Source organism: Manis pentadactyla, chromosome 7, assembly GCF_030020395.1.
Source record: "Manis pentadactyla isolate mManPen7 chromosome 7, mManPen7.hap1, whole genome shotgun sequence".
NCBI lineage: Eukaryota > Metazoa > Chordata > Mammalia > Pholidota > Manidae > Manis > Manis pentadactyla.
The window spans coordinates 132,630,270-132,653,840 of NC_080025.1; the positions used below are offsets into that span (position 1 = coordinate 132,630,270).

General features: G+C 39.2%; 1 protein-coding gene across 1 annotated transcript in view; it reads right to left on the bottom strand.

The window, feature by feature from the left end:
* Positions 1 to 2,914: 2,914 nt before the first annotated feature.
* MTPN (myotrophin) overlaps positions 2,915 to 23,571 on the bottom strand; it is a 66,673-nt gene continuing 46,016 nt past the window's right edge. The window contains exon 4 of the mRNA XM_036905530.2: positions 2,915 to 6,076. Coding sequence (XP_036761425.1) covers positions 5,990 to 6,076 — 87 coding nt within the window. The 3' untranslated portion in view covers positions 2,915 to 5,989. The remainder of the gene's footprint in view (positions 6,077 to 23,571) is intronic.

Consider the following 23,571-nt stretch of genomic DNA (forward strand, 5'->3'; position numbering starts at 1 on the left):
CAGGGGGTGTTAGTTAAAAGTTACAGAGTATGCAAAAATGTTCTGGAGATCTGTTTAAAGAAAAAAAAAATAGAGCCCCAGAACTGCAGAGCCTCCCCACTCATCAAACCCACATTCTGTGAGGGAGTACTTATGAGCACCGGTTTTGGGTACCCAGGAGAGAACAGCTTTTATTTTTTGCTTAACTGAAGGAGCATGGGCTCTAAAATCAGAACTAAATTTACTCTTCATGAGCTATTTACTGACTCTGAGCAAGTTATTTAACCTCTTAGCTGTCTCTCTTTTCAACAGGATTGTTGTGAAAATTGAGGTTATGTGGTAAAAAGTTCTCAGCATGCTTAATTAAATGTTAATTTAAAAAATTTTAGTTATCAAATTAACATCACTTAGCTTAGGCTGGAGTACTTTTAAGCCTACCAAAATCTGACTAGCAAATTGCAAGCAATGGCAGCATAGCTAGAATTGGTGGCCTGCCAAGGGGATGTGCATGAGTATATGGAGTAGTTTTGGATGGCAGGGACATACAAATACATTAATACATTTTTGGATTTGTTAAACCTTAGAAAAGTATCACTCCTTTAAAAAATGATTTTAGTTGTCTAGTGATATCCTCAAACCAACACCCTGTGGCTGGGATTGTCTGTGCATCATTTTCCTTTGTGCGATGAGGTGCTGTGGCTGTCAAAGCCATCAGACGTGTGACCCCTCATTCTATCCAAACCCTGTTAATAGACTAACCTTGCTACTGTAGCTTCTGAATAGAAGCTGCTAGGGGTGGCCAGACAGTGCTTTGTTTTGCTATTCTATTTATAGCTGTTTCAGTACATGCCACAATGGCCAAGTGAACTGCATTTGATCTGCATTGATCAGCATTGCCTCATGAAATGTGTGACTCTGTGGTATTTTGTCCTTATTTCATTGATTTAGGTTTGTAACATCAGTAGTGTCTCTGAGGCTAGCTGGCCAATGAATAGGTACATGCACTTAGGTTTAGTTCTATGGTCCCACCACAGCCAGTAATCCTTTAGCCAAGATTTACTGTACTAAAGCTTATCTCACACTTGACTGTGTAATGGTTTGACAGTTCAGAATAAATACAGTGACTGTCTACCATGTGACAGTTACTATTAAGGCTGTTGATAAATTCTCAACCACTAATTGTATTTCATGAAGTAAAGGTCTTGAAGGAAAATATGCTATGGCTCATGTATGATGATCTGGCTAGTACCTAGGAGATAGTGGAGCCCCAAACAGAGAATGATCAGTGGGCACAATGGTAGCTGTTCCTGAACCAGGGGAGCACCCACTGTGGAGAAGCCATACTCACTGCACAAAGCAGTGGGGCTAAGAAAGCAGTACTTGGCTTCCCTGACTGGCCCTCCGGCTGTAGGACTGGCAGGCTGCCTGCAGGGACGTAACTGTGTGACCGGAGCAACCCCCAGTGACCTGACACTTGGCATGCACCAAGAGAAGAGATTCATGACATCTCCCAAAATACCCTGCATGCTCCCCTCACCTTGCCTTGGAATTCAAGGAAAAGACTTTGGCAGGGCTCAAGTCTCAGCAGTTCACCACGCAGACTGTACCCTGGGCTGCTGTGGATAGCAGAGACACTGTCCACAACTGCTGACAGGACATCCTTTAGGCAAGAAACTCCAAGAATAATTAAGGGCTATTCTCACAAGCATTCCATCTTCAGAGCCATTGTTACACCTTACCCTAACTTTTGTCCAGAGCCCCTTTCACATATTAAAAGCTATTTATCTCATATAGGAAGCCACCCTTGACGACATCTTATTTACAGGCTTTTTACTATTTCTCTCTTTATGGTTGTGTACAACGGTCCAGACATGACTGTGTATCAGAATCACTTGGAGGGCTTGTTAAAACATGATTTCTGGGGCCAACCTGTTTGGTTCAGCAGGCCTAGGCTGGGCATCTTCTTCAAGTTCCTAGGTTACAGGGATGTTGTTGCTAGTCCTGGGAGTAACTGACTTTTGAGAATCACCAGCCTTGCAGAAAAAATCTTAAATACAGTCCAACGAACTGCTTCTTCAAAGTCCTGTGATAGCTGGTCCTTAATTACTAAGGAATTTCCCAGGAACTCACTCTCGGCTCTTTCCAACCTCCAGTTGTGTGCCTTCTGTTGACAGATACTGGTCTGCTCTTCAGTGATTACAGGAGGGGCTCTGTTCCTTGTAAAATATATTTAATCATTTTTAAACACTCTTACAGACAATTCAATTAAGTAACTTCATTGCTTAAAAATTTTCCCATGAACACTCTCACGTACAGCCACACATGCCACCCCACATTTATACCTGTTGGCAACACGAAAGGTCTGAGGTAGCTTTCACTGTACTTCATTCAGTATCTGCACATATTTTTTTCTATCATTAATGGACCACTTCAAAAGTAAACTACACAATAATAGTCTTAGGGTGTGGACTAAGATTACAACAGAATCAAACTAATTTTATATATAATCTTGTTCAGTTTTTTGAGGTTCAAAGTGATTTAATGTTAAAACAGAACATTTGTCCTGAGAAGTACACCCTAAACGTGTTCATGGTCAAGTGAGTTTGGAAAACATGACCCTCCAGAATATGCAGCAATTTAAATGGGCATTTCAAAGGATCAAACATGACCTTGTTCTCTTCCACCCTGATGTTCTAGGATTCCATAGCTACACCTTGCTTCTAGGAACACCAAGAGGAATACTGAACACTTACAACAAATAGTATCAGGAGACAGATACAAAAGCAAAACTTCTGATGAGTAGTACAATTTATTTCAATTGTATCTCTCCTGTGTCTTATTTTATTTCCACTTTTTTCTAGAAGTGGGTTACAGTGCAGATTGAACAAGGAAGGGAAGAGTCACCGAGAGAGAAAAGTGCTGCCCACACATCAGCTGTAGCACAATTCAAGTTTATTCCATTTGTTCTTGCAACACAAAACCTAAACACAGTATTATTTAGCATTCGGATGTACATGAACTAGGGTAATATGAGAAACCCAACTGTGTCAAAAGTATTACAATGTGGAAAAAATGAACTCAAATCTATCAAAATGCACAAAGCACTAGTCTTCCTCCATTACTGCTTAGAAAGATATGATTGTTTCTCCATTTACAAAATAGAATCAGGACAATTTAAATTTTTAAAAATTTGCATGCAAAACACTGCAATTTCTTATGTGGGAGGGCACTCTCACCAGCTTCTTCTATAGACAATTGAGCATACAATGTTGCATGGAAGAAAACAGCAGCTCAGTTGCAGTTTCAGGGAAAAAAATGTCAAATAGGTATACAGACTTAAAATCCATTATTTGGAAGAAAGAAATGAGTGAATAAAGGGCCTACTTGCTTGCAGCTTGCACACTGCACCCACCTGCCTCTCCTTCATGCCCCACTGGGTTTAGACTAGGTGAGCGATGCACAGAAAGGCTACTTGGGTTATATACTCAGGGGCTGTATTTCAACTCTAAGTCTATGAACACCAGCCCAAAGCTGCAAGGGGGATGTTAGTATACTAATATAAACAGGCAAACCACCTGTTTTTACCTGATACAGTGCATACAGAGTGGCTGACTTAATACAAAACTACAGAACATGCAAGATTTTTTCTGAGATGTTAAATATTATTTCAGTGGAGAAGAAAACCTACATAACCTTTCACTAATGCATGTAGTACCAAAAAGCAGACATGGTTTTAACTTCCTTTACTCAAAATACGAACATTAAGTGTTGTGAATTTCTCTGCCAAGTGGTTCAGAAATATAAATAACCTAGTAAAAAAAAACTGTAAACCATCTTGGTCAGTCTATTCTATGTTATTTTCTCAAGCAACTGCTTTGTACTTGTGGGATTTACACAATGGCAGAGAAAGAAGAGGGAAGGCGAAGTAGCCTCTACTGCAGTCACAAGGACTATCACACGAACTGCACGATCAGTCCCGTGGTCTCTGTACCAGGTGCCTCGAGAAGGCAGACCCGGCTCAGGAAGGGTAGGCCAGCATGCTCTACAGAAGCCAACAACAGAACACTTTGAAAAGTAAAGGCAAAAACTGTGCAGAGGGTAAAATCCCAGCCTTTTAATAGCATGATGCCAATAGGTGAAAACAAAGATATCAGAGCCCCTTGTCTTGATACTTACAGACTGGTAGAGTGCCCTCCAGCTTCTGACAGGATAGTTGCAGTTCAGTAAGGTAATAAATACTGATTACTGACTTCTACTCCAACTCTAATAGGCTGCATTAAGACAGGAGAATTAGTCAAATACATCCAAGTATTTAAGTCACCATTTTGTTTGTGATTGTTTTCTTGAATGCAGGAAAACTACAGGGTTAGGCTAGTCAAAAGCAAAAAAACCCCCACAGTATAAAAAAAGAATTCATGGGACTCACACACACACACTCTCTCATGCACACAAACCACACACCAACCAATCAGCAACTGACCAATAAGATGTGTTATCAGCTAACTGGTTTTGATTCTAGCTTAACCTTGCTGCAGAATGCTACACTGCCTTAAAAAAAATCAATTGTTAATTATCCACAATCTGAATGCAAGTCCCTCCCGGACAATCCTGTTTTTAAAAATTTGAGGTACATTCAATTATTGCATGATTCGGCTAAGGAAAATCCCTAGTATTTTTAGTAAGCTTATATTGATGCCAAGTCAATATAATTTTAATATTTTAAATGCAAGATAGCAAATTTAAGGGTGCATGTTTTAATTGTACTGCTAATGAAGTAAACATTTGAAAATGTGTCTAAATATTTTCTGCAGGTCATAAGAACACCATTTTAGGGCACTGTATTTTAAGAACACAGAACACATGTTGAAGATGTCACACTTTATGCGATGATGACTTAAAAAAGAAACAAATATGTGGGTGGGTTGGTGTATGTTCAGCAGAAGCCTATCAACAAGTCCGGGAAACCTGGTAATAAGCATATTTTTGAAGGGATGGGGTTAAATTTGTCCAAATAGTAAATCTCCCCAGTGACAGCTTTGGTGCAGTAAGTAATCCAAGTTGGGTCTGAGAGAGGCATTCCAGAGAAAGTTCCTTGATTCTCCAAACATAACGGAGGCCAATCCATTCCAATAGCAAATGAAGAAAATCCATAGGTACTAAGATAACTGTTCTCTTTATATGATAGTAACGGGCTTATGGCTATGATTCTGTTTTTAAATCCCCTTTTACTACCAGCAGGAGTTTGAAAGTGTTTCAATGTTATATAAATGTCTGAATCTAGAGGAGAAAAAAATTATGCATACTGGAATGATTTCTCCTTTAGACTTCCAAAACTTAAGATTTTATAAATAAAACTAGTCAGTTTTATCTGAAGACATGAAATCCATGTTTAAGGAGAGAGGAAATCCCAAGTTCAGTCATCCAGCAGTTTAGAGTGTGCCCCTTCCTCACCGTAACTGAGCCGAGCCACCGAGGGAGGTCTGCTCGCCAACCACAGGCAGCGCTCCTAACTGCGCCGGAGACCCCCCAGGAGAGGGCATCTTAAGGCAGAAGGCTAGAACTAATTACGGATCTCAGCACCCGAAGTTTTCGTCAGAGCAGCCACTACTGCTCGCAGTTAGGCTACGACATGTAGAGCTGGCCTTTGTATAGTCAGACGGTCGACACAATCTAATTAATGAATTAGCTAGGGAGCTGAAGAGGTCAAATGTTACCAGTGGTATGTTTTGTCTTGGCTCTTCCTTGGGTTTAAGCTGAATATTTTATTGGAAATGGAAAAGAGGCTGACTGGATCAGGATTTCCAGTAAAAGCCTGATCATGGTTTGTTCCCTCTCCTCCAAAATATTGTTTTTTTTTCCCTGGTAATCTGATTTGTTATCAATTTCTCTCTCCCCTCACCCCTCCTAAAGTATTTAGTTGAAGAAGCTGGCAGATAGAGTGACAGACAGACAGGCAGCAGTGTGAGGCCACAGGAGAGTCATTCTTCCAGAGCTGTTAGCCCATCGCCCATCACTGAAGAAGAGCTTTGATTGCCTGGTTGTCAGTGGCTTCAAAGGCAGTTAGTCCATCTGGACCTTTCACAGTCTTATCAGCACCCTGGAAGAGAGCAAAGAGCCTGTGTCATTAAATGAGCCCGAAGTGAGAGAAGAGAATGGAAAGAATACATTATTCAGCACAGGCTAATATTTACATCAAGAATTATAAATTCCTTGACTAATGGAGTCCATTCTGGAAAAAAAAACCAAACAGCAGGCAAGGTTATGGATTAAGTTGTAAAAATGCCAGATTATTTTTCAGGCACTAGAAACTGCCAATAATGTAGGCAATGACTGGTTTTTATTTTTATTTATACCATCAAATATCTACCCAATTAATCTTTACAAAAAATGTGTAGTATAAAACGCAGAAAAATCACTTTTGCTAAAGATGTATTACTGTGACAAATTTTTTTCTTCACAACACTTTTTGGAGAGTGCATATTACACACATATTCTACAGTGCAGAGCTTACAAACCTTTCATTTTAGACATGTTCTTAAAATGTGTAATATTGGTCATTATTCTTATAAAAACTTAGCAGTAAATAACTAGGATATGGGCTATAAAAAGAGGTTCCCTTCTACACTCAGAGAAATAACTCTCCAGTCTGCTTTTAACTGTTTACTTGGGGCATGCTGTTCTGGAACATTTAACTTGCAACGCGGCATTTCAGTGTTGAGAATGCGTACATACTTATGTGTCAGTTCGTCTTCCCTCACTAGAATGAAGCTCTTTGGAAGCAGGAATCTTGTCTGTACTATTCACCACTATGTTCCCAGTACCTTTTAGAGAAGTGCCTACACATGGTAGGTGAGTCCGTTTCCCAAACCAGGTCTGAACCTCTTTCCCTCCCAGAGACAGCAATACTCCACCACCTGAGGGTTCTGCTAGTTCCAGCCCCGACCAGCATTAATTGATCAAACAGCCTCTAGCGTCCTCCTCTCCTCCTCTTACCAAATCACACCATTCTTTTCCTAAGGCCTACAGAGCTGGCTAAACTTGGCATTAATGGTCCTTTAGAGACCAAATCTAGTCAGACTCACCAGTCTCTTCTCCCATTAATCTCTCTGTGCTCTAACTATGGAATTTCTCACCATTTCTTGGAACACCACATGCCATGCCTTTATACATGCTGGGTTTCATATGGAATGCCTTATTCCCATTCTCTGGCAAATTCATTCAATTATTCAACAAAAATTTACTGTATGTGCAATGTGCAGACACTGTATAAGGAGCTGAGAATCAAAGAAAAACCAGACAGAGAGTCTGCCAGTCTGGCTAGTGTGGGAGATGGGCAAATGACCAGTACAACGCAGTGGGATGAGAACAGTAACAGCATTATGCATAGCCGTGAGTGGCCTGTGAACTAGCCTGGGATGTGGTAGGAGGGGGAAGGGACAAAGTCTCAGATGAAGTCATGCTTGAGCTGCATCTTGATGAGTAAGTACAAGCTCACTAGGTAAGCCAAGGAGAAGATGACATTCCAGAAAGTGTTCAATTATCACAAAGTCCTCCTCCATATGATTATAAAATTCTCTATTTCCTCACTTTCTAAGAGCATTTAACTGCCCAAGGAACAAACAGAACTTAGTCAAGTGGGAGAGAAATCTGTGAGAACTTCAAATGTGTTAGGTCTTCAAGGCTGGTTAAGTGACAAAACTGCCATCATTGTATTCAAAACAAATTATTTTGTCTGCATTTTGATGGCTTTTTTTATGACTAGCACTGTAAACTGCAATTCTGCATTAACAAGAAGTTAAGTATTATAGTGAACATCTGTTGCTTTTAGTTGCCAGAGTTAATTTTCCTTCTTTTGAAAACAGCATCCTAATTTCATTTTGGGGAACCATTTGTCCCCAGTATGCGAGTCCTGAGGCTGTATGTAACTCAGGATGCCATGATGCCAAGTGTCAAAGATTTATGTGACTCAAGCAGGATGCTCACTTCTGGATTTTCAATCTTGACTGGAAAGAACAAGGAGAGAATACAGAGTCAAGAGTTCATTTATTCTGGTGGCAATCACCAGTTGAGAAGTTTTTGCTCCCCAGAGGCCAGTAGGTGCCACAGCTCCGGCCTCTTCTGAGCTTGGTCCTCTAGCTTTTGGTTCTACAGACTAGTCCATCTTCAAAAATTCCTTCTTGACTTGTTAGTCAATTTATGCTTTTTGCAACCAAAAAAAATCTAGCTGATAAAATATTTACATATCACCTTTTATTCTAATTAATCCAATCTAATATGAACTCATCACAGAACTGAGAATATACAAAAAAAAAACCAGTTCTGTAAGGCAGAAACAACTTTAGCTAACATTCCGGTGTTTTTGTCTACTCTTGTTCTAAATAGGTATATGTATGTATTTCTTTAAAAAAAAAGAAACTAAGAGAACTGACTATATATCAGACAACAGAAACTTTAAAATAAAATACTACAAAGAGGGGCATTTCATAGTAACAAAAGGTTCTATATTCATATTACAAAAATGAAATTAAGAAAATTCCATTTATAATAGCATCAAGACAGTAAAACAGGAATAAATTTAACAAAGCCAAAACAGTTTTAAAAAAGATGAATGAGTTTTGTCAATGTGAATAAGAATATTTAAAGAAAGTGATTTTTTGGTAGATACTATTATTAGAGAATTTAAGTATATTTGGCCTTATCCCTTCCTTTAAGAAACCATTTGAATCATTTGTTCTTAGCTCTGAGTATTTCTATAGCTCTAAATAATGTACTCATGCTATTTGAGTAATTAACTTTTAGATTCGGTTCCCATCTGCCAGTCCCCATACATCCCTAGGACTTTGGAAGTTTTACCTTTTGATGACCTTCACCCACATTCCCACTCCTGCCTTGAGCAATAACCAGTATGTTCACTGTATTTATGAGTTGGGTTTTATTTTTCCAGATTCCATATATAAATAGCATCATTGACAATTTTGTCTTTCTGACGGATTCATTAGCATTATGCCTTCAAGGTGCAGCCATGTTGAAGCAAATGGCAGGATTTCCTTCTTTCTTATGGCTGAGTAATATTCCTGTGTGTGTATGTACACACACTTTTCTTTATTTATCCACTGATGGACATTGAGTTGTTTCCATGTCTTGGCTACTGTAAATAATGCTGCAGTGAACATGGGGATGTTTGTTTCCTCTGGATAAATACCCAGAAATGGAATTGATCAACTGTTAATTCTAGTTTAAATTTTTTGAGGAACTTCCATATTGTTTTCTATAGTAACTGTAATTTACATTCCCAACAGTGCACAAGGGATCCCTTTTCTCCATATCCTCACCAGCTCATTTCTTGCCTTTTTGATGAAGCCATTCTAACATAGAGGTGGTATGTCAATGCGTTTTTTTTTTTAACATCTTTTTGTTTTTTATGTTACAGTCACTGTCCATCAGCATATACTAAGATGCTATAGAATCACTATTTGTCTTCTCTGTGTTACACTGCCTTTCCCATGTCCTCACCCCTACTATATCATACATGCTAATTGTAATGCCCCCTTTTTTCCCTTATCCCTCCCTTCCCACCCATCCTCCTCAGTCCCTTTCTCTTTGGTAACTATTACTCCATTCTTGGGTTCTGAGTCTGCTGCTGTTTTGTTCCTTCGGTTTTTTTTTTGTTCTTATACTCCACAGATGAATGAAATCATTTGATACTTGTCTTTCTCTGCCTGGCTTATTTCACTGAGCATAATACCCTCTAGCTCTATCCATGTTGTTGCAAATGGTAGGATTTGTTTTCTTCTTATGGCTGAATAATATTCCATTGTGTATACGGACCACATCTTCTTTATGCATTCATCTACTGATGGACACTAAGGTTGTTTCCATTTCTTGGCTATTGTAAATAGTGCTGCGATGAACATCAGGGTGCATATGTCTTTTTCAAACTGGACTCCTGCATTTTTAGGGTAAATTCCTAGTAGTGGAATTCCTGGATCAAAAGTTTTTTGAGGAACCTCTATACTGCTTTCCACAATGGTTGAACTAGTTTACATTCCCACCAGCAGTGTGGGAGGGTTCCCATTTCTCCACAGCCTCACCAACATTTATTGTTATTTGTCTTTCGGATGGTGGACATCCTAACTAGTGTGAGGTGATATCTCATTGTGGTTTTAATTTGTATTTCTCTGGCGATAGTGATGTGGGGCTCTTTTCATGTGCCTGCTGGCCATCTGAATTTTTTCCTTGGAGAAGTGTTTGTTCAGCTCCTCTGCCCATTTTTTAATTGGCTTATTTGCATTTTGTTTGTTGAGGTGTGTGAGCTCTTTATATAATTTGGATGTCAACCCCTTATCAGATATGTCATTTATGAATATATTCTCCCATACTGTAGGATGTCTTTTTGTTCTACTGATGGTGTCCTTTGCTGTACAGAAGCTTTTTAGTTTGATATAGTCTCACTTGTTCATTTTTGCTTTTGTTTCCCTTGCCCATGGAGATATGTTCATGAAGAAGTTGCTCATGTTTATGTCCAAGAGATTTTTGCCTATGTTTTTTTCTAAGAGTTTTATGGTTTCATGACTTACATTCAGGTCTTCGATCCATTTTGAGTTTACTTTTGTGTATGGGGTTACACAATAATCCAGTTTCATTCTCATACATGTAGCTGTCCAGTTTTGCCAACACCAGCTGTTGAAGAGGCTGTCATTTCCCCATTGTATGTCCATGGCTCCTTTATCATATATTAATTGACCACATATGCTTGGGTTTCTATCTGGGCTCTCTAGTCTGTTCCATTTGTCTATGGTATGTTCTTGTGCCAGTACCAAATTGTCTTGATTACTGTGGCTATGTAGTAGAGCTTGAAGTCAGGGAGCGTAATTCTCCCTGCTTTATTCTTCCTTCTCAGGATTGCTTTGGCTATTTGGGGTCTTTCGTGGTTCCATATGTATTTTAGAACTATTTGTTCTAGTTCATTGAAGAATGCTGTTGGTATTTTGATAGGGATTGCACTGAACTGTAGATTGCTTTAGGCAGGATGGCCATTTTGACAATATTAATTCTTCCTATCCATGAGCATGGAATATGTTTCCGTTTATTGGTATCTTCTTTAATTTCTCTCATGAGCGTCTTGTAGTTTTCAGAGTATAGGTCTTTTACTTCCTCGGGTAGGTTTATTCCTAGGTATTTTATTTTTTTTGATGCAATTGTGAATGGAATTGTTTTCCTGATTTCTCTGCTAGTTCATCATTAGTATATAGGAATGCAACAGATTTCTGTGTATTGATTTTGCATCCTGCAACGTTGCTGAACTCAGTTATTCTAGCAGTTTTGGGGTGGATTCCTCAGGGTTTTTTATGTACAGTATCATGTCATCTGCAAACAGTGACAGTTTAATATCTTCCTTACCTTTTCTTTCTATGTGTTGTCTGACTGCCGTGGCTAGGACCTCCAGTACTATGTTGAATTAAAGTGGGGAGAGTGGGCATCCTTGTCTTGTTCCTGATCTGAAAGGAAAAGCTTTCAGCTTCTCACTGTTAAGTATAATGTTGGCTGTGGATTTGTCCTCAATGTGGTTTTGATGTGCATTTTCCTGATAATTGGTGATGTTGAGCACCATTTCCTGTACCAGTTGGTCATCTGCATGTTATCTTTGGCAAAATGCCTATTCAGATTTTTTGTCCATTTTTTAATCAGTTTTTTTCTACTAAATTGTGTGAGTCTTTATACATTTTGGATATTAACTCCTATCACATATATGATTTGAAAATATTTCTGCCTTTCTGTATGCTACATTTTCACTTTGTTAAATGTCCTTTGCTGGACAGAATCTTTTTATTTGAATTTGTCCCACTTATTTTTGCTTTTTTGCCTTTGCTTTTGTTGTCAAACCAAAAAAATCACTGCCAAGACTGATGCTGAGGAGCTTAACTCATGTTTTCTTGTAGGAATTTTATGGCTTCAGGTATTACTTTCAGATTTTTAAGTCATTTTGAGTTGATTTTTGTGTGTGGTGTAAAGAGGTCCAGTTTCACTCTCTTGCCTGTGGCTGTCCAGTTTTCCCAGTACCATTTACTGAAGAGACTATCCTTTCCCCACTGTATATTCTTGGCTCCTGTGTTGTAAATTAATCATACGATGTACAGATTTACTTCTGGGCTCTCTTCTGTTCCACTGATATGTGTCTTTTTATGCCAGTACCATTATTGTTTTGATTACTATATGTTTGTAATATGTTTTGAAACAGGAAGTTTCATGCCTCCAGCTTTGTTCTTCCATTCTCAAGAAGTAATTTTTGCCAGCTATTTGTAGTCTTTTGTGGTTCCATAAAATTTTGGGTTGTTTTTGTTCTATTTCAGTCAAAAATGCCATTGGAATTTCTGACAGGGATTTCATTCAATCTGTAGATTGCTTTGGGTAGTATGGACATTTTAACAATATTAATTCTTTCAATCCATGAGCAAGGAATATCTTTCCATTGCTGTTGTCTCCAATATCTTTCATCAGCATCATCTAAGTTTTCAGTGTATAGTCTTTCACCTCCTTAGTTAAATTTATTCCTAGGTATTTTATTCTTTTTGATGCAACTGTAAGTGGAACTGTTAATTTCTCTGATAGTTTGTTATTAGCATATAGAAACCCAACTGATTTCTGTATATTGATTTTGTACCCTGTAATTTAATTTGTTGGACTAGTTCTAATAGTTATGTGGTGGAGTCTTTAGTGTTTTCTATACATATGATCATGTCATCTACAAATAGGTAATTTTACTTTTTCCCAATGTGGATGCCTTTTCTTTTTTTTTTTCCTACCCTAACTGCTCTGCCTAGGACTTCTAGTACTATATTGAATAAAAGTAGCAAGTCTGTCTTGTTCCTGATCTTAGAGAAAAACAAAGGTTTTCACTGTTGAGTATGATGTTAGCTGTGGGCTTGTCATATCTGGCCTTTATTATGTTGAGGTATTTGTTCCCTCTATACCCAGTTTGTTGAGTCTTTAATCATGAATGGATGTTGAATTTGGTGAAATACTTTTTCTCCATCTACGGAGATGATCATGATTTTTATCCCTCATTTTGTTAATGTGGTGTATCATGCTGACTGTTCGCAGATGTTGAACCATCCTTGCATCTCATGACCATGGTATATGATCCTTTTAATGTACCACTGAATTTAGTGTACTATTTTGTTGGGGATCTTTGCATCGGTTTACCAGGGATATTGGCCAGTAATTTTTGTACAGTATCCTTGTCTGGTTTTGGTATCACTGTAATGCTAGCCTTCTAAAATGAGTTTGGAAGCATTTCCTCCTCTTCTGTCTCTGCAAGAATTTGAGAATTGGTATTAATTTTTTTTTTTTAACTGGTAGAATTCACCAGTGAAGCCATCTGGTTCTGAATATTGATTCTTATAGTTAAAAAACACAAAACAGTGCTTAAGTAAATTACAGTAAACACTACTCACTGTGGAACCTAGCAGATAACTAACTAGTTTCCTTTGTTCCAATATCACAGAATGCAACCCTCCCAGATGACAGAATCAGGAGATCAACACCCACAGCAGCAGCCTGAGGTTTCCCCCATTCTGTACATTTACAATAACAACTTTTGACCCTACTTATTAAGGCTGGGCTAAACAAAGACAGCCTGAAACACAACGGATGAAAGTAAGTTGTTTCTCTCTCATAAAACAGTGCTAGTGTATCAAGGTTGGTAGGATGGCTCTGTCTTATAATGTCATTTAAGGATCGAGATACCTCCTGCCATATAACTGTTCTCATCTGTCTGGCTGAAGCTGGTTCATGTCCACATCTGCTTCTAGTCTGATGCACAGTGGGAAAACATATCTAGCAAGTGGCTTCATATTTTAGGTGATCATCTGGAAATGGCACACATCATTTATGCATAGCCCATGAACCCAAACTTAGACATACAGCCATATCCACTGCAAGGGAAGCTGAGAATAGCTAGGCGGCCATGTGCCCAAATAAAACTTGGGCTCTTTCCAAAAGGAAGAGTAGAAATGGACAGAGAAGACAATTTGCAGCTTAACCTATACTGTCTTGCAAATACTTTGGAAGAAGTCACTAACATCCTCTAAATGCCAAGTTCAATCAGTATTTATGGTATCTGCAGAGTGATGGCAGTCTTATTTCTAACTCATTACAGCCCTAACTCTAATAGTATTACCATCCCCAAGTCCTCCTGTCTGTCTAGCATGCCTCTTTTTGAACATGTACAAATTCCCTCCATTTCCGCTCCTCCCCTTTACTTTCTCTGGCACTCCTCACTGTTTGCTCAATATGCCTTTGCTCATCATCTTCTCCATGGTGTGGTTTAACTTTGAGCCATCATCCTCATCCGAGTATCTGCCCTGAACTTGAATTCCATGTATATATGTGCTGCCTCTGAGACTCATCTACTTTAAGTCCCACAAATACCTCAAACTCAGCCTTTCCTAAATGAATGAGTAATCTTTCCTAGAAAAGCATTTTCAGTATTCTCTATCATGGTAAAGACCACCATCTTCCAGGGATCGTGGGGATGCTATGCAGTTTTTCTGGTTTACTTCCCAAATGATCAGTCACCAAGTCTCAAGTCATACTATTCTTAACATTTCTCACCTGTTCCTGCTACCGCTGTTTTCTCAGTTCATGATTTTCACATAAAGATCCTAATGCACTAGTTTCCTATCTTTTTCCATTTCTTACACCACTCCAATTTAGACTCCATACATCTGTCTGGGTGATCTTTGTAAAATGTAAAGCTGATCACACCTACCTAAAACCTTTCCTGGTTTCCTCACAGAAAAGAATGAAGATAAGTAACATGATACAAAAGGCATAATCTGCTACCTATGTACCTCTAGTCACTTTCCTGCTAGATCCCTCCTAGTGTATGTTGTAGCTGTGCTGAGCAGTCTTTTTTTTTTTTTCAACCTTACCCTAATGCATCGGTCTCTTTCTAGTCCCTGTAACTTTTCTCATACTATTCCTCCTTGGAATGGTAATCCAACTCTTATATTCTTGGACACTAAGTCTCTAAGATTCTAAGTGTCAACTGCTTTATGAAGTAGTTACCTTTGTGGCACCTGAGGTTGTAATGACATCCTTATTTATAGCATACTATCCCCTTACTACCTGGAACACAGGGGACCTCTTCTTTGTTCAGGAGCCTACTGTGTTACATATAAGCTCTTGTCACAGCAATCACAACACTCCAATGTGCTTGTTGTTTTACATTTGTCTCCCTCTACTAGACTAAATATGTTGATGTTAGGAAACAAGCTTATTAGTCTTTCAATTTCCAAGACCTTGCACAGGGTCATTAACAGGCAATCAATAAATGCTTATTATTTAATTGATAGGGACTAGACATACATAAGGATTGGATAAAACAAAAATTATTCATTAAACACAAATTACTATAGTAGATTGACAAAGTATTGATTGCCATTGTTAATAGGTTGCTCATTAGCATACTATATAAAATATTTAACTTTTTTCAGGTCATTTCAGTGATAAAGACCCTTAAGTTCTGACACCTGATTAGAATAGGACTGGGCCCATCTGCTTATATTTATTTAGCATGATTCAAGTGCTAAGGTTTTTCTGGAGGAGGAAAAGGTTGCCATGGCCAATTTAAGTGGCCCAAGTAGATAGGCCATTTGTCATTCTAGGGTGTAAAAGCTTTTAAGGCATTACAAGTAATTTCTTGAAATTCAAGTTACAGTTTTAATCAAGTATTATTTCATAGTAGGTTGTAGAATATGGGGAATGTTAAAAAAAAAGTCACATTATCCTGTCTCTGTCTTTGAATAGTTTACAATATAGCTAAAGATACACAGGCATGAACTAACAGGAATGTATCTGTGTCTGCTTGTCACTTTGATGTACTTCTTAATTCAGATGCCCCATTCTGCTCTGTATCACCAGTTCTTCTAGGCGAACAAAACTGGATTAGTAACATTTTAAGAATGATACTCTACAGGCGGAGCCAACATGGTGGCGTGAGTAGGACAGTGGGAATCTCCTCCCAAAAACATATATACTTTTGAAAATACAACAAACACAACTAGCCCTAAAAGAGAGACCAGAAGACGCAGGACAGTGGCCAGACTGCAGCTACACCAGCGAGAACCCAGCGACTGGTGAAAGGGGTGAGATACAAGCCCCGGCCCGGCGGGACCCGAGCGCCCCTCCCCCCAGCTCCCGGCGGGAGAACAATAGGCAGAGCGGGAGGGAGACGGAGCCCAGGACTGCCGAACACCCAGCCCCAGCCATCCGGGCCAGAGCGCAGACACAGTATATGCCCAGGGGGCCCTGGATACTGGGGGAACAGGGAGTAAGACCTCTGAGCGGGTGCTGAAGCTGATGCCCCTGTGACAAAGAAAAGCGGGGGCTTTTTGAAAGTCTTAAAGGGACAGGGACTTAACAGCTTGACGGAAACAACCCAGGTCACAGTACAGCAGCTGGAAATCACAGGGAAAACCGGGTGCACTAACCCCCTGGGCAACAGCTCTGAGACCCCTCACGGAGGCAAACAGTCAAGCAGCCCCCCCATCCATCACCCCACCGGGCGCTGCGAAAGCAGAGAAGCAGCCTGAGACAAATTCCGCCCACAGAAAGGGAAATTTCTCCCTCCCGGCCAGGCAAGACACAAAGACCCACTCTACACGCAATTACCCAACACAAGCCACTAGGGGTCGCAGTTGCCCCAGTAAAGAAAGGCCAGTAGTAAGTGAAAATTTTGGCCCTCCCAGCTGACAGTCAATAGCACCTGTCAACATGAAAAGGCAAAAAAATATGATCCAGACAAGACTAACCCAGACAGCTTCAGCATCTGCTACATCTTCCCCTGAGAAGGAATCTGGGGAGATAGATTTAGCCAGTCTACCTGAAAAAGAATTCAAAACAAAAGTCATAACCATGCTGATGGACTTGCAGAGAAATATGCAAGAACTAAGGAAGGAGAATTCAGAAATAAAACAAGCTCTGGAAGGACTTCAAAACAGAATGGACGAGATGCAAGAGACCATTAATGGACTAGAAAACAGAGAACAGGAACGCAGAGAAGCTGATGCAGAGAGAGATAAAAGGATCTCCAGGAATGAAAGAATTTTAAGAGAGCTGAGTGATCAATATAAAAGAAATAATATAAGAATCATAGGCATTCCAGAAGAAGTAGAGAGAGAAAAGGGGATAGAAAATGTCTTTGAAGAAATAATTGCTGAAAATTTCCCCAAACTAGGGGAAGAAATGGCCTCTCAGACCACAGAGGTACACAGAACTCCCATGACAAGGGATCCAAGGAGGGCAACACCAAGACACATAATAATTAAAATGGCAAAGATCAAGGACAAGGACAAAGTATTACAAGCAGCCAGAGAGAAAAAAAAGGTTACCTACAAAGGAAAACCCATCAGGCTATCATCAGACTTCTCAACAGAAACCCTACAGGCCAGAAGAGAATGGCATGATATACTTAATGCAATGAAACAGAAGGGCCTCGAACCAAGACTACTGTATCCAGCACGAATATCATTTAAATATGAAGGAGGGATTAAACAATTCCCAGACAAGCAAAAGTTGAGGGAATTTGCCTCCCACAAACCACCTCTACAGGGCATCCTACAGAGACTGCTCTAGATGGGAGCACTCCTAAAAAGAGCACACAACAAAACACCCAACATATGAAGAAGGGAGGAGGAGGAATAAGAAGGGAGAGAAATAAAGAATCATCAGATTGTGTTTATAATAGCTCAACAAGCGAGTTAAGTTAGACAGTAAGACAGTAAAGAAGCTAACCCTAAACCTTTGGTAACCACAGACTTAAAGCCTGCAATGGCAATAAATTCATACCTTTCAATAATCACCCTAAATGTAAATGGACTGAATGCACCAATCAAAAGACACAGAGTAATAGAATGGATAAAAAAGCAAGATCCATCCATATGCTGCTTACAAGAGACTCACCTCAAACCCAAAGACGCGCACAGACTTAAGGTCAAGGGATGGAAAAAGATATTTCAAGCAAACAACAGAGAGAAGAAAGCAGGTGTTGCAATTCTGGTATCAGACAAAACAGACTTCAAAATAAAGAAAGTAACAAAAGACAAAGAAGGACATTACATAATGATAAAGGGCTCAGTCCATCAAGAGGATATAACCATTATAAATATATATGCACCCAATACAGGAGCACCAACATACCTGAAACAAATATTAACAGAACTAAAGGAGGAAATAGAATGCAATGCATTCATTCTAGGAGACTTCAACACACCACTCACTCCAAAGGACAGATCCACCAGACAGAAAATAAGTAAGGACACAGAGGCACTGAACAACACGCTAGAACAGATGGACCTAATAGACATCTACAGAACTCTACATCCAAAAGCAACAGGATACATGTTCTTCTCAAGTGCACATGGAACATTCTCCAGAATAGACCACATACTAGGACACAAAAAGAGCCTCAGTAAATTCCAAAAGATTGAAATCCTACCAACCAACTTTTCAGACCACAAAGGCATAAAACTAGAAATAAACTGTTCAAAGAAAGCAAAAAGGCTCACAAACACATGGAGGCTAAACAACACGCTCCTAAATAATCAATGGATCAATGACCAAATCAAAATGGAGATCCAGCAATATATGGAAACAAATGACAACAACAACACTAAGCCCCAACTTCTGTGGGACGCAGCAAAAGCAGTCTTAAGAGGAAAGTATATAGCACTCCAAGCATATTTAAAAAAGGAAGAGCAATCCCAAATGAACGGTCTAATGTCACAACTATCAAAATTGGAAAAAGAAGAACAAATGAGGCCTAAGGTCAGCAGAAGGAGGGACATAATAAAGATCAGAGAAGAAATAAATAAAATTGAGAAGAATAAAACAATAGCAAAAATCAATGAAACCAAGAGCTGGTTCTTCGAGAAAATAAACAAAATAGATAAGCCTCTAGCCAGACTTATTAAGAGGAAAAGAGAGTCAACACAAATCAACAGTATCAGAAATGAGAAAGGAAAAATCACAACAGATCCCGCAGAAATACAAAGAATTAATAGAGACTACTATGAAAACCTATATGCTAACAAGCTGGGAAACCTAGGAGAAATGGACAACTTCCTAGAAAAATACAACCTTCCAAGACTGACCCAAAAAGAAACAGAAAATCTAAACAGACCAATTACCAGCAACGAAATTGAAGCGGTAATCAAAAAACTACCAAAGAACAAAACCCCCGGGCCAGATGGATTTACCTCGGAATTTTATCAGACATACAGGGAAGACATAATACCCATTCTCCTTAAAGTTTTCCAAGAAATAGAAGAGGAGGGGACACTCCCAAACTCATTCTATGAAGCTAACATCACCCTAATACCAAAACCAGGCAAAGACACCACCAAAAAAGAAAACTACAGACCAATATCCCTGATGAACGTAGACGCAAAAATACTCAACAAAATTTTAGCAAACCGAATTCAAAAATACATCAAAACCATCGTACACCATGACCAAGTGGGATTCATCCCAGGGATGCAAGGATGGCACAACATTCGAAAGTCCATCAATATCATCCACCACATCAACAAAAAGAAAGACAAAAACCACATGATCATCTCCATAGATGCTGAAAAAGCATTTGACAAAGTTCAACATCCATTCATGATAAAAACTCTCACCAAATTGGGAATAGAGGGCAAGTACCTCAACATAATAAAGGCCATCTATGAAAAACCCACAGCCAACATTATATTGAATAGCGAGAAGCTGAAAGCATTTCCGCTGAGATCGGGAACTAGACAGGGATGCCCACTCTCCCCACTGTTATTTAACATTGTACTAGAGGTCCTAGCCACGGCAATCAGACAAAACAAAAAAATACAAGGAATCCAGATTGGCAAAGAAGAAGTCAAACTGTCACTATTTGCAGATGACATGATACTGTACTGTACATAAAAAACCCTAAAGACTCCACCCCAGAACTACTAGAACTGATATCGGAATACAGCAAAGTTGCAGGATACAAAATCAACACACAGAAATCTGTGGCTTTCCTATATACCAACAATGAACCAACAGAAAGAGAAATCAGGAAAACAACTCCATTCACAATTGCATCAAAAAAAATAAAATACCTAGGAATAAACCTAACCAAAGAAGTGAAAGACTTATATTCTGAAAACTACAAGTCACTCTTAAAAGAAATTAAAGGGGACACTAACAGATGGAAACGCATCCCATGCTCATGGCTAGGAAGAATTAATATCGTCAAAATGGCCATCCTGCCCAAAGCAATATACAGATTTGATGCAATCCCTATGAAACTACCAGCAACATTCTTCAATGAACTGGAACAAATAATTCAAAAATTCATATGGAACCACCAAAGACCCCGAATAGCCAAAGCAATCCTGAGAAAGAAGAATAAAGTAGGGGGGATCTCACTCCCCAACTTCAAGCTCTACTATAAAGCCATAGTAATCAAGACAATTTGGTACTGGCACAAGAACAGAGCCACAGACCAATGGAACAGACTAGACAATCCAGACATTAACTCAGACGTATATGGTCAATTAATATTTGATAAAGGAGCCATGGACATACAATGGCGAAATGACAGTCTCTTCAACAGATGGTGCTGGCAAAACTGGACAGCTACATGTAGGAGAATGAAACTGGACCATCATCTAACCCCATATACAAAAGTAAACTCAAAATGGATCAAAGACCTGAATGTAAGTCACGAAACCATTAAACTCTTGGAAGAAAACATAGGCACAAACCTCTTAGACATAAACATGAGTGACCTCTTCTTGAACATATCTCCCCGGGCAAGGAAAACAACAGCAAAAATGAACAAGTGGGACTATATTAAGCTGAAAAGCTTCTGTACAGCAAAAGACACCATCAATAGAACAAAAAGAAACCCTACAGTATGGGAGAATATCTTTGAAAATGACACATCCGATAAAGGCTTGACGTCCAGAATATATAAAGAGCTCACACGCCTCAACAAACAAAAAACAAATAACCCAATTAAAAAATGGGCAAAGGAACTGAACAGACGGTTCTCCAAAAAAGAAATACAGATGGCCAACAGACACATGAAAAGATGCTCCACATCGCTAATTATCAGAGAAATGCAAATTAAAACTACAATGAGGTATCACCTCACACCAGTAAGGATGGCTGCCATCCAAAAGACAAACAACAACAAATGTTGGCGAGGCTGTGGAGAAAGGGGAACCCTCCTACACTGCTGGTGGGAATGTAAACTTGTTCAACCATTGTGGAAAGCAGTATGGAGGTACATCAAAATGCTCAAAACAGACTTACCATTTGACCCAGGAATTGCACTCCTAGGAATTTACCCTAAGAATGCAGCAATCAAGTATGAGAAAGATCAGTGCACCCCTTTGTTTATCGCAGCACTATTTACAATAGCCAAGAATTGGAAGCAACCTAAATGTCCATCGATAGATGAATGGATAAAGAAGATGTGGTACATATACACAATGGAATACTACTCAGCCATAAGAAAAGGGCAAATCCAACCATTTGCAGCAACATGGATGGAGCTGGAGGGTATTTTGCTCAGTGAAACAAGCCAAGCGGAGAAAGAGAAATACCAAATGATTTCACTCATCTGTGGAATATAAGAACAAAGGAAAAACTGAAGGAACAAAACAGCAGCAGAATCACAGAACTCAAGAATGGACTAACAGGTACCAAAGGGAAAGGGACTGGGGAGGATGGGTGGGTAGGGAGGGATAAGGGGGGGAGAAGTAGGGGGGTATTAAGATTAGCATCCATAGCGGGGTGGGAGAAAGGGGAGGGCTGTACAACACAGAGAAGACAAGTAGTGATTCTACAACAGGTTGCTACGCTGATGGACAGTGACTGTAAAGGAGTATATAGGGGGGACCTGGTATAGGGGAGAGCCTAGTAAACAAAGTATTCGTCATGTAAGTGTAGATTAATGATTAAAAAAAAAAAATGCAGTTCCTATGTGGTGACCTCTAATGAGTTCTACACAATGATATAAAGGACATATAAAAGTGTAGGCAAAGGGTCTGTTTGTGTTTATACAGAGGATCAAAGCCTAATTTGGCTACCCCGAAAATGAACTAAGAAACGATATGAAAGAGAACTTCCAACATCAGCACTCTCGGGAAGACTCATGCCAGAAGATGATCATCAAAAAACCCCAACAAAGATCCACGCACTGCTACAGCTGTAGATGCACTCATCCCACCAGCTCCTGGACTTGCCATGGGAATGAAGGAGATATCTAAGCTGGCCTGTGCATACAGTAAAACAACAAATTTGACTGGATCTATACTGTTGGAACTCAACCAAGAATTAGGAGAAGTGCAAATTGTAGCGCTCCAAAATCTTACAACTACAGACTATTTACTGTTAAAAGAACATATGGGATGTGAACAGTGCCCAGGAATGGGTTGTTTTAATTTGTCTGATTTTTCTCAAACTATTCAAATTCAGTTAGATAATAACCATCATATCATTGATAAGTTTTCACAAATGCCTAGGGTGCCTAACTGGTTTTCTTGGTTTCACTGGAGATGGCTGGTAATTACAGATATGCTTTGGTTATGTAACTATACTCCTATTATGTTAATGTGTGTGCGCAATTTAAGTAGTAGCTTAAAATCTATACATGCTGAAGTTACTCTACAAGAAGATATGTCAAAGAAATAATCAATCTTCCCATGTTTTCTCCCTCCTGCTACTTCTATAGCTTTTCTTCTTCCTTCCTAATTACAACGAATTCTTAAATAGAATTCGTGCCTCATATCAAATTTACCGAGTATCATAACTCCTCCAAGTGGTAAAGATACCTCAAGACAAATGCTGGGCATAGAAGCCACAGGGCATAAATATGCAAAGAAATAAAAAGCTAACCATTTCAAACAATAAGGCTTCTCTCTCACTTACCAACTTTACATTTCCCTGTATGGCTCCGGAAGATGACTGGTTAGCCAGAGACGGGTAAGATTCCTCAAGGGAGGAACAACCTAAGACAGGCACAGTCGCAGGGGGGTCATCAGGTGAGAAATTGGGGATCAACAGAGGTGAGGCTTAGAACCTCACCCTCCCTGTTCTGAGAGAAATCTTCTGCATACGTGGATGTTTTATTGCCCTTGTCTAGCTTGGATTAACACATAGTCTACAGGCACACACCTGATCATCTACATTTGCTCTCTTACAACACTAAACTATGTTTTCTACCTTTATGTTGTATCTACCTACCACTTCAGCATCTTATTAAAAATAATAAAGAGAGAAATGTGGTATCCACATATAAATCAAGTATAAAAATCAAATGTGTATTCATATTTGAACTGACTGTTTATAGTTCACAATGCATGAGCAAAACCAAAAGTTTCTGTGATGACTGCCCTTGTACTGTTCACCATGTAACTTATTCACTATGTAAGAATTTGTTCTCCATGTAAGAACTTGTTCGTTATGCCTCAGAAGATTGGAGACTGAGAAAATTAGGCTTGAGGTGGATTAATGATTGTGCATTGAGCATTGACTCCCCTATACAGAATTTTATTGTTGTTA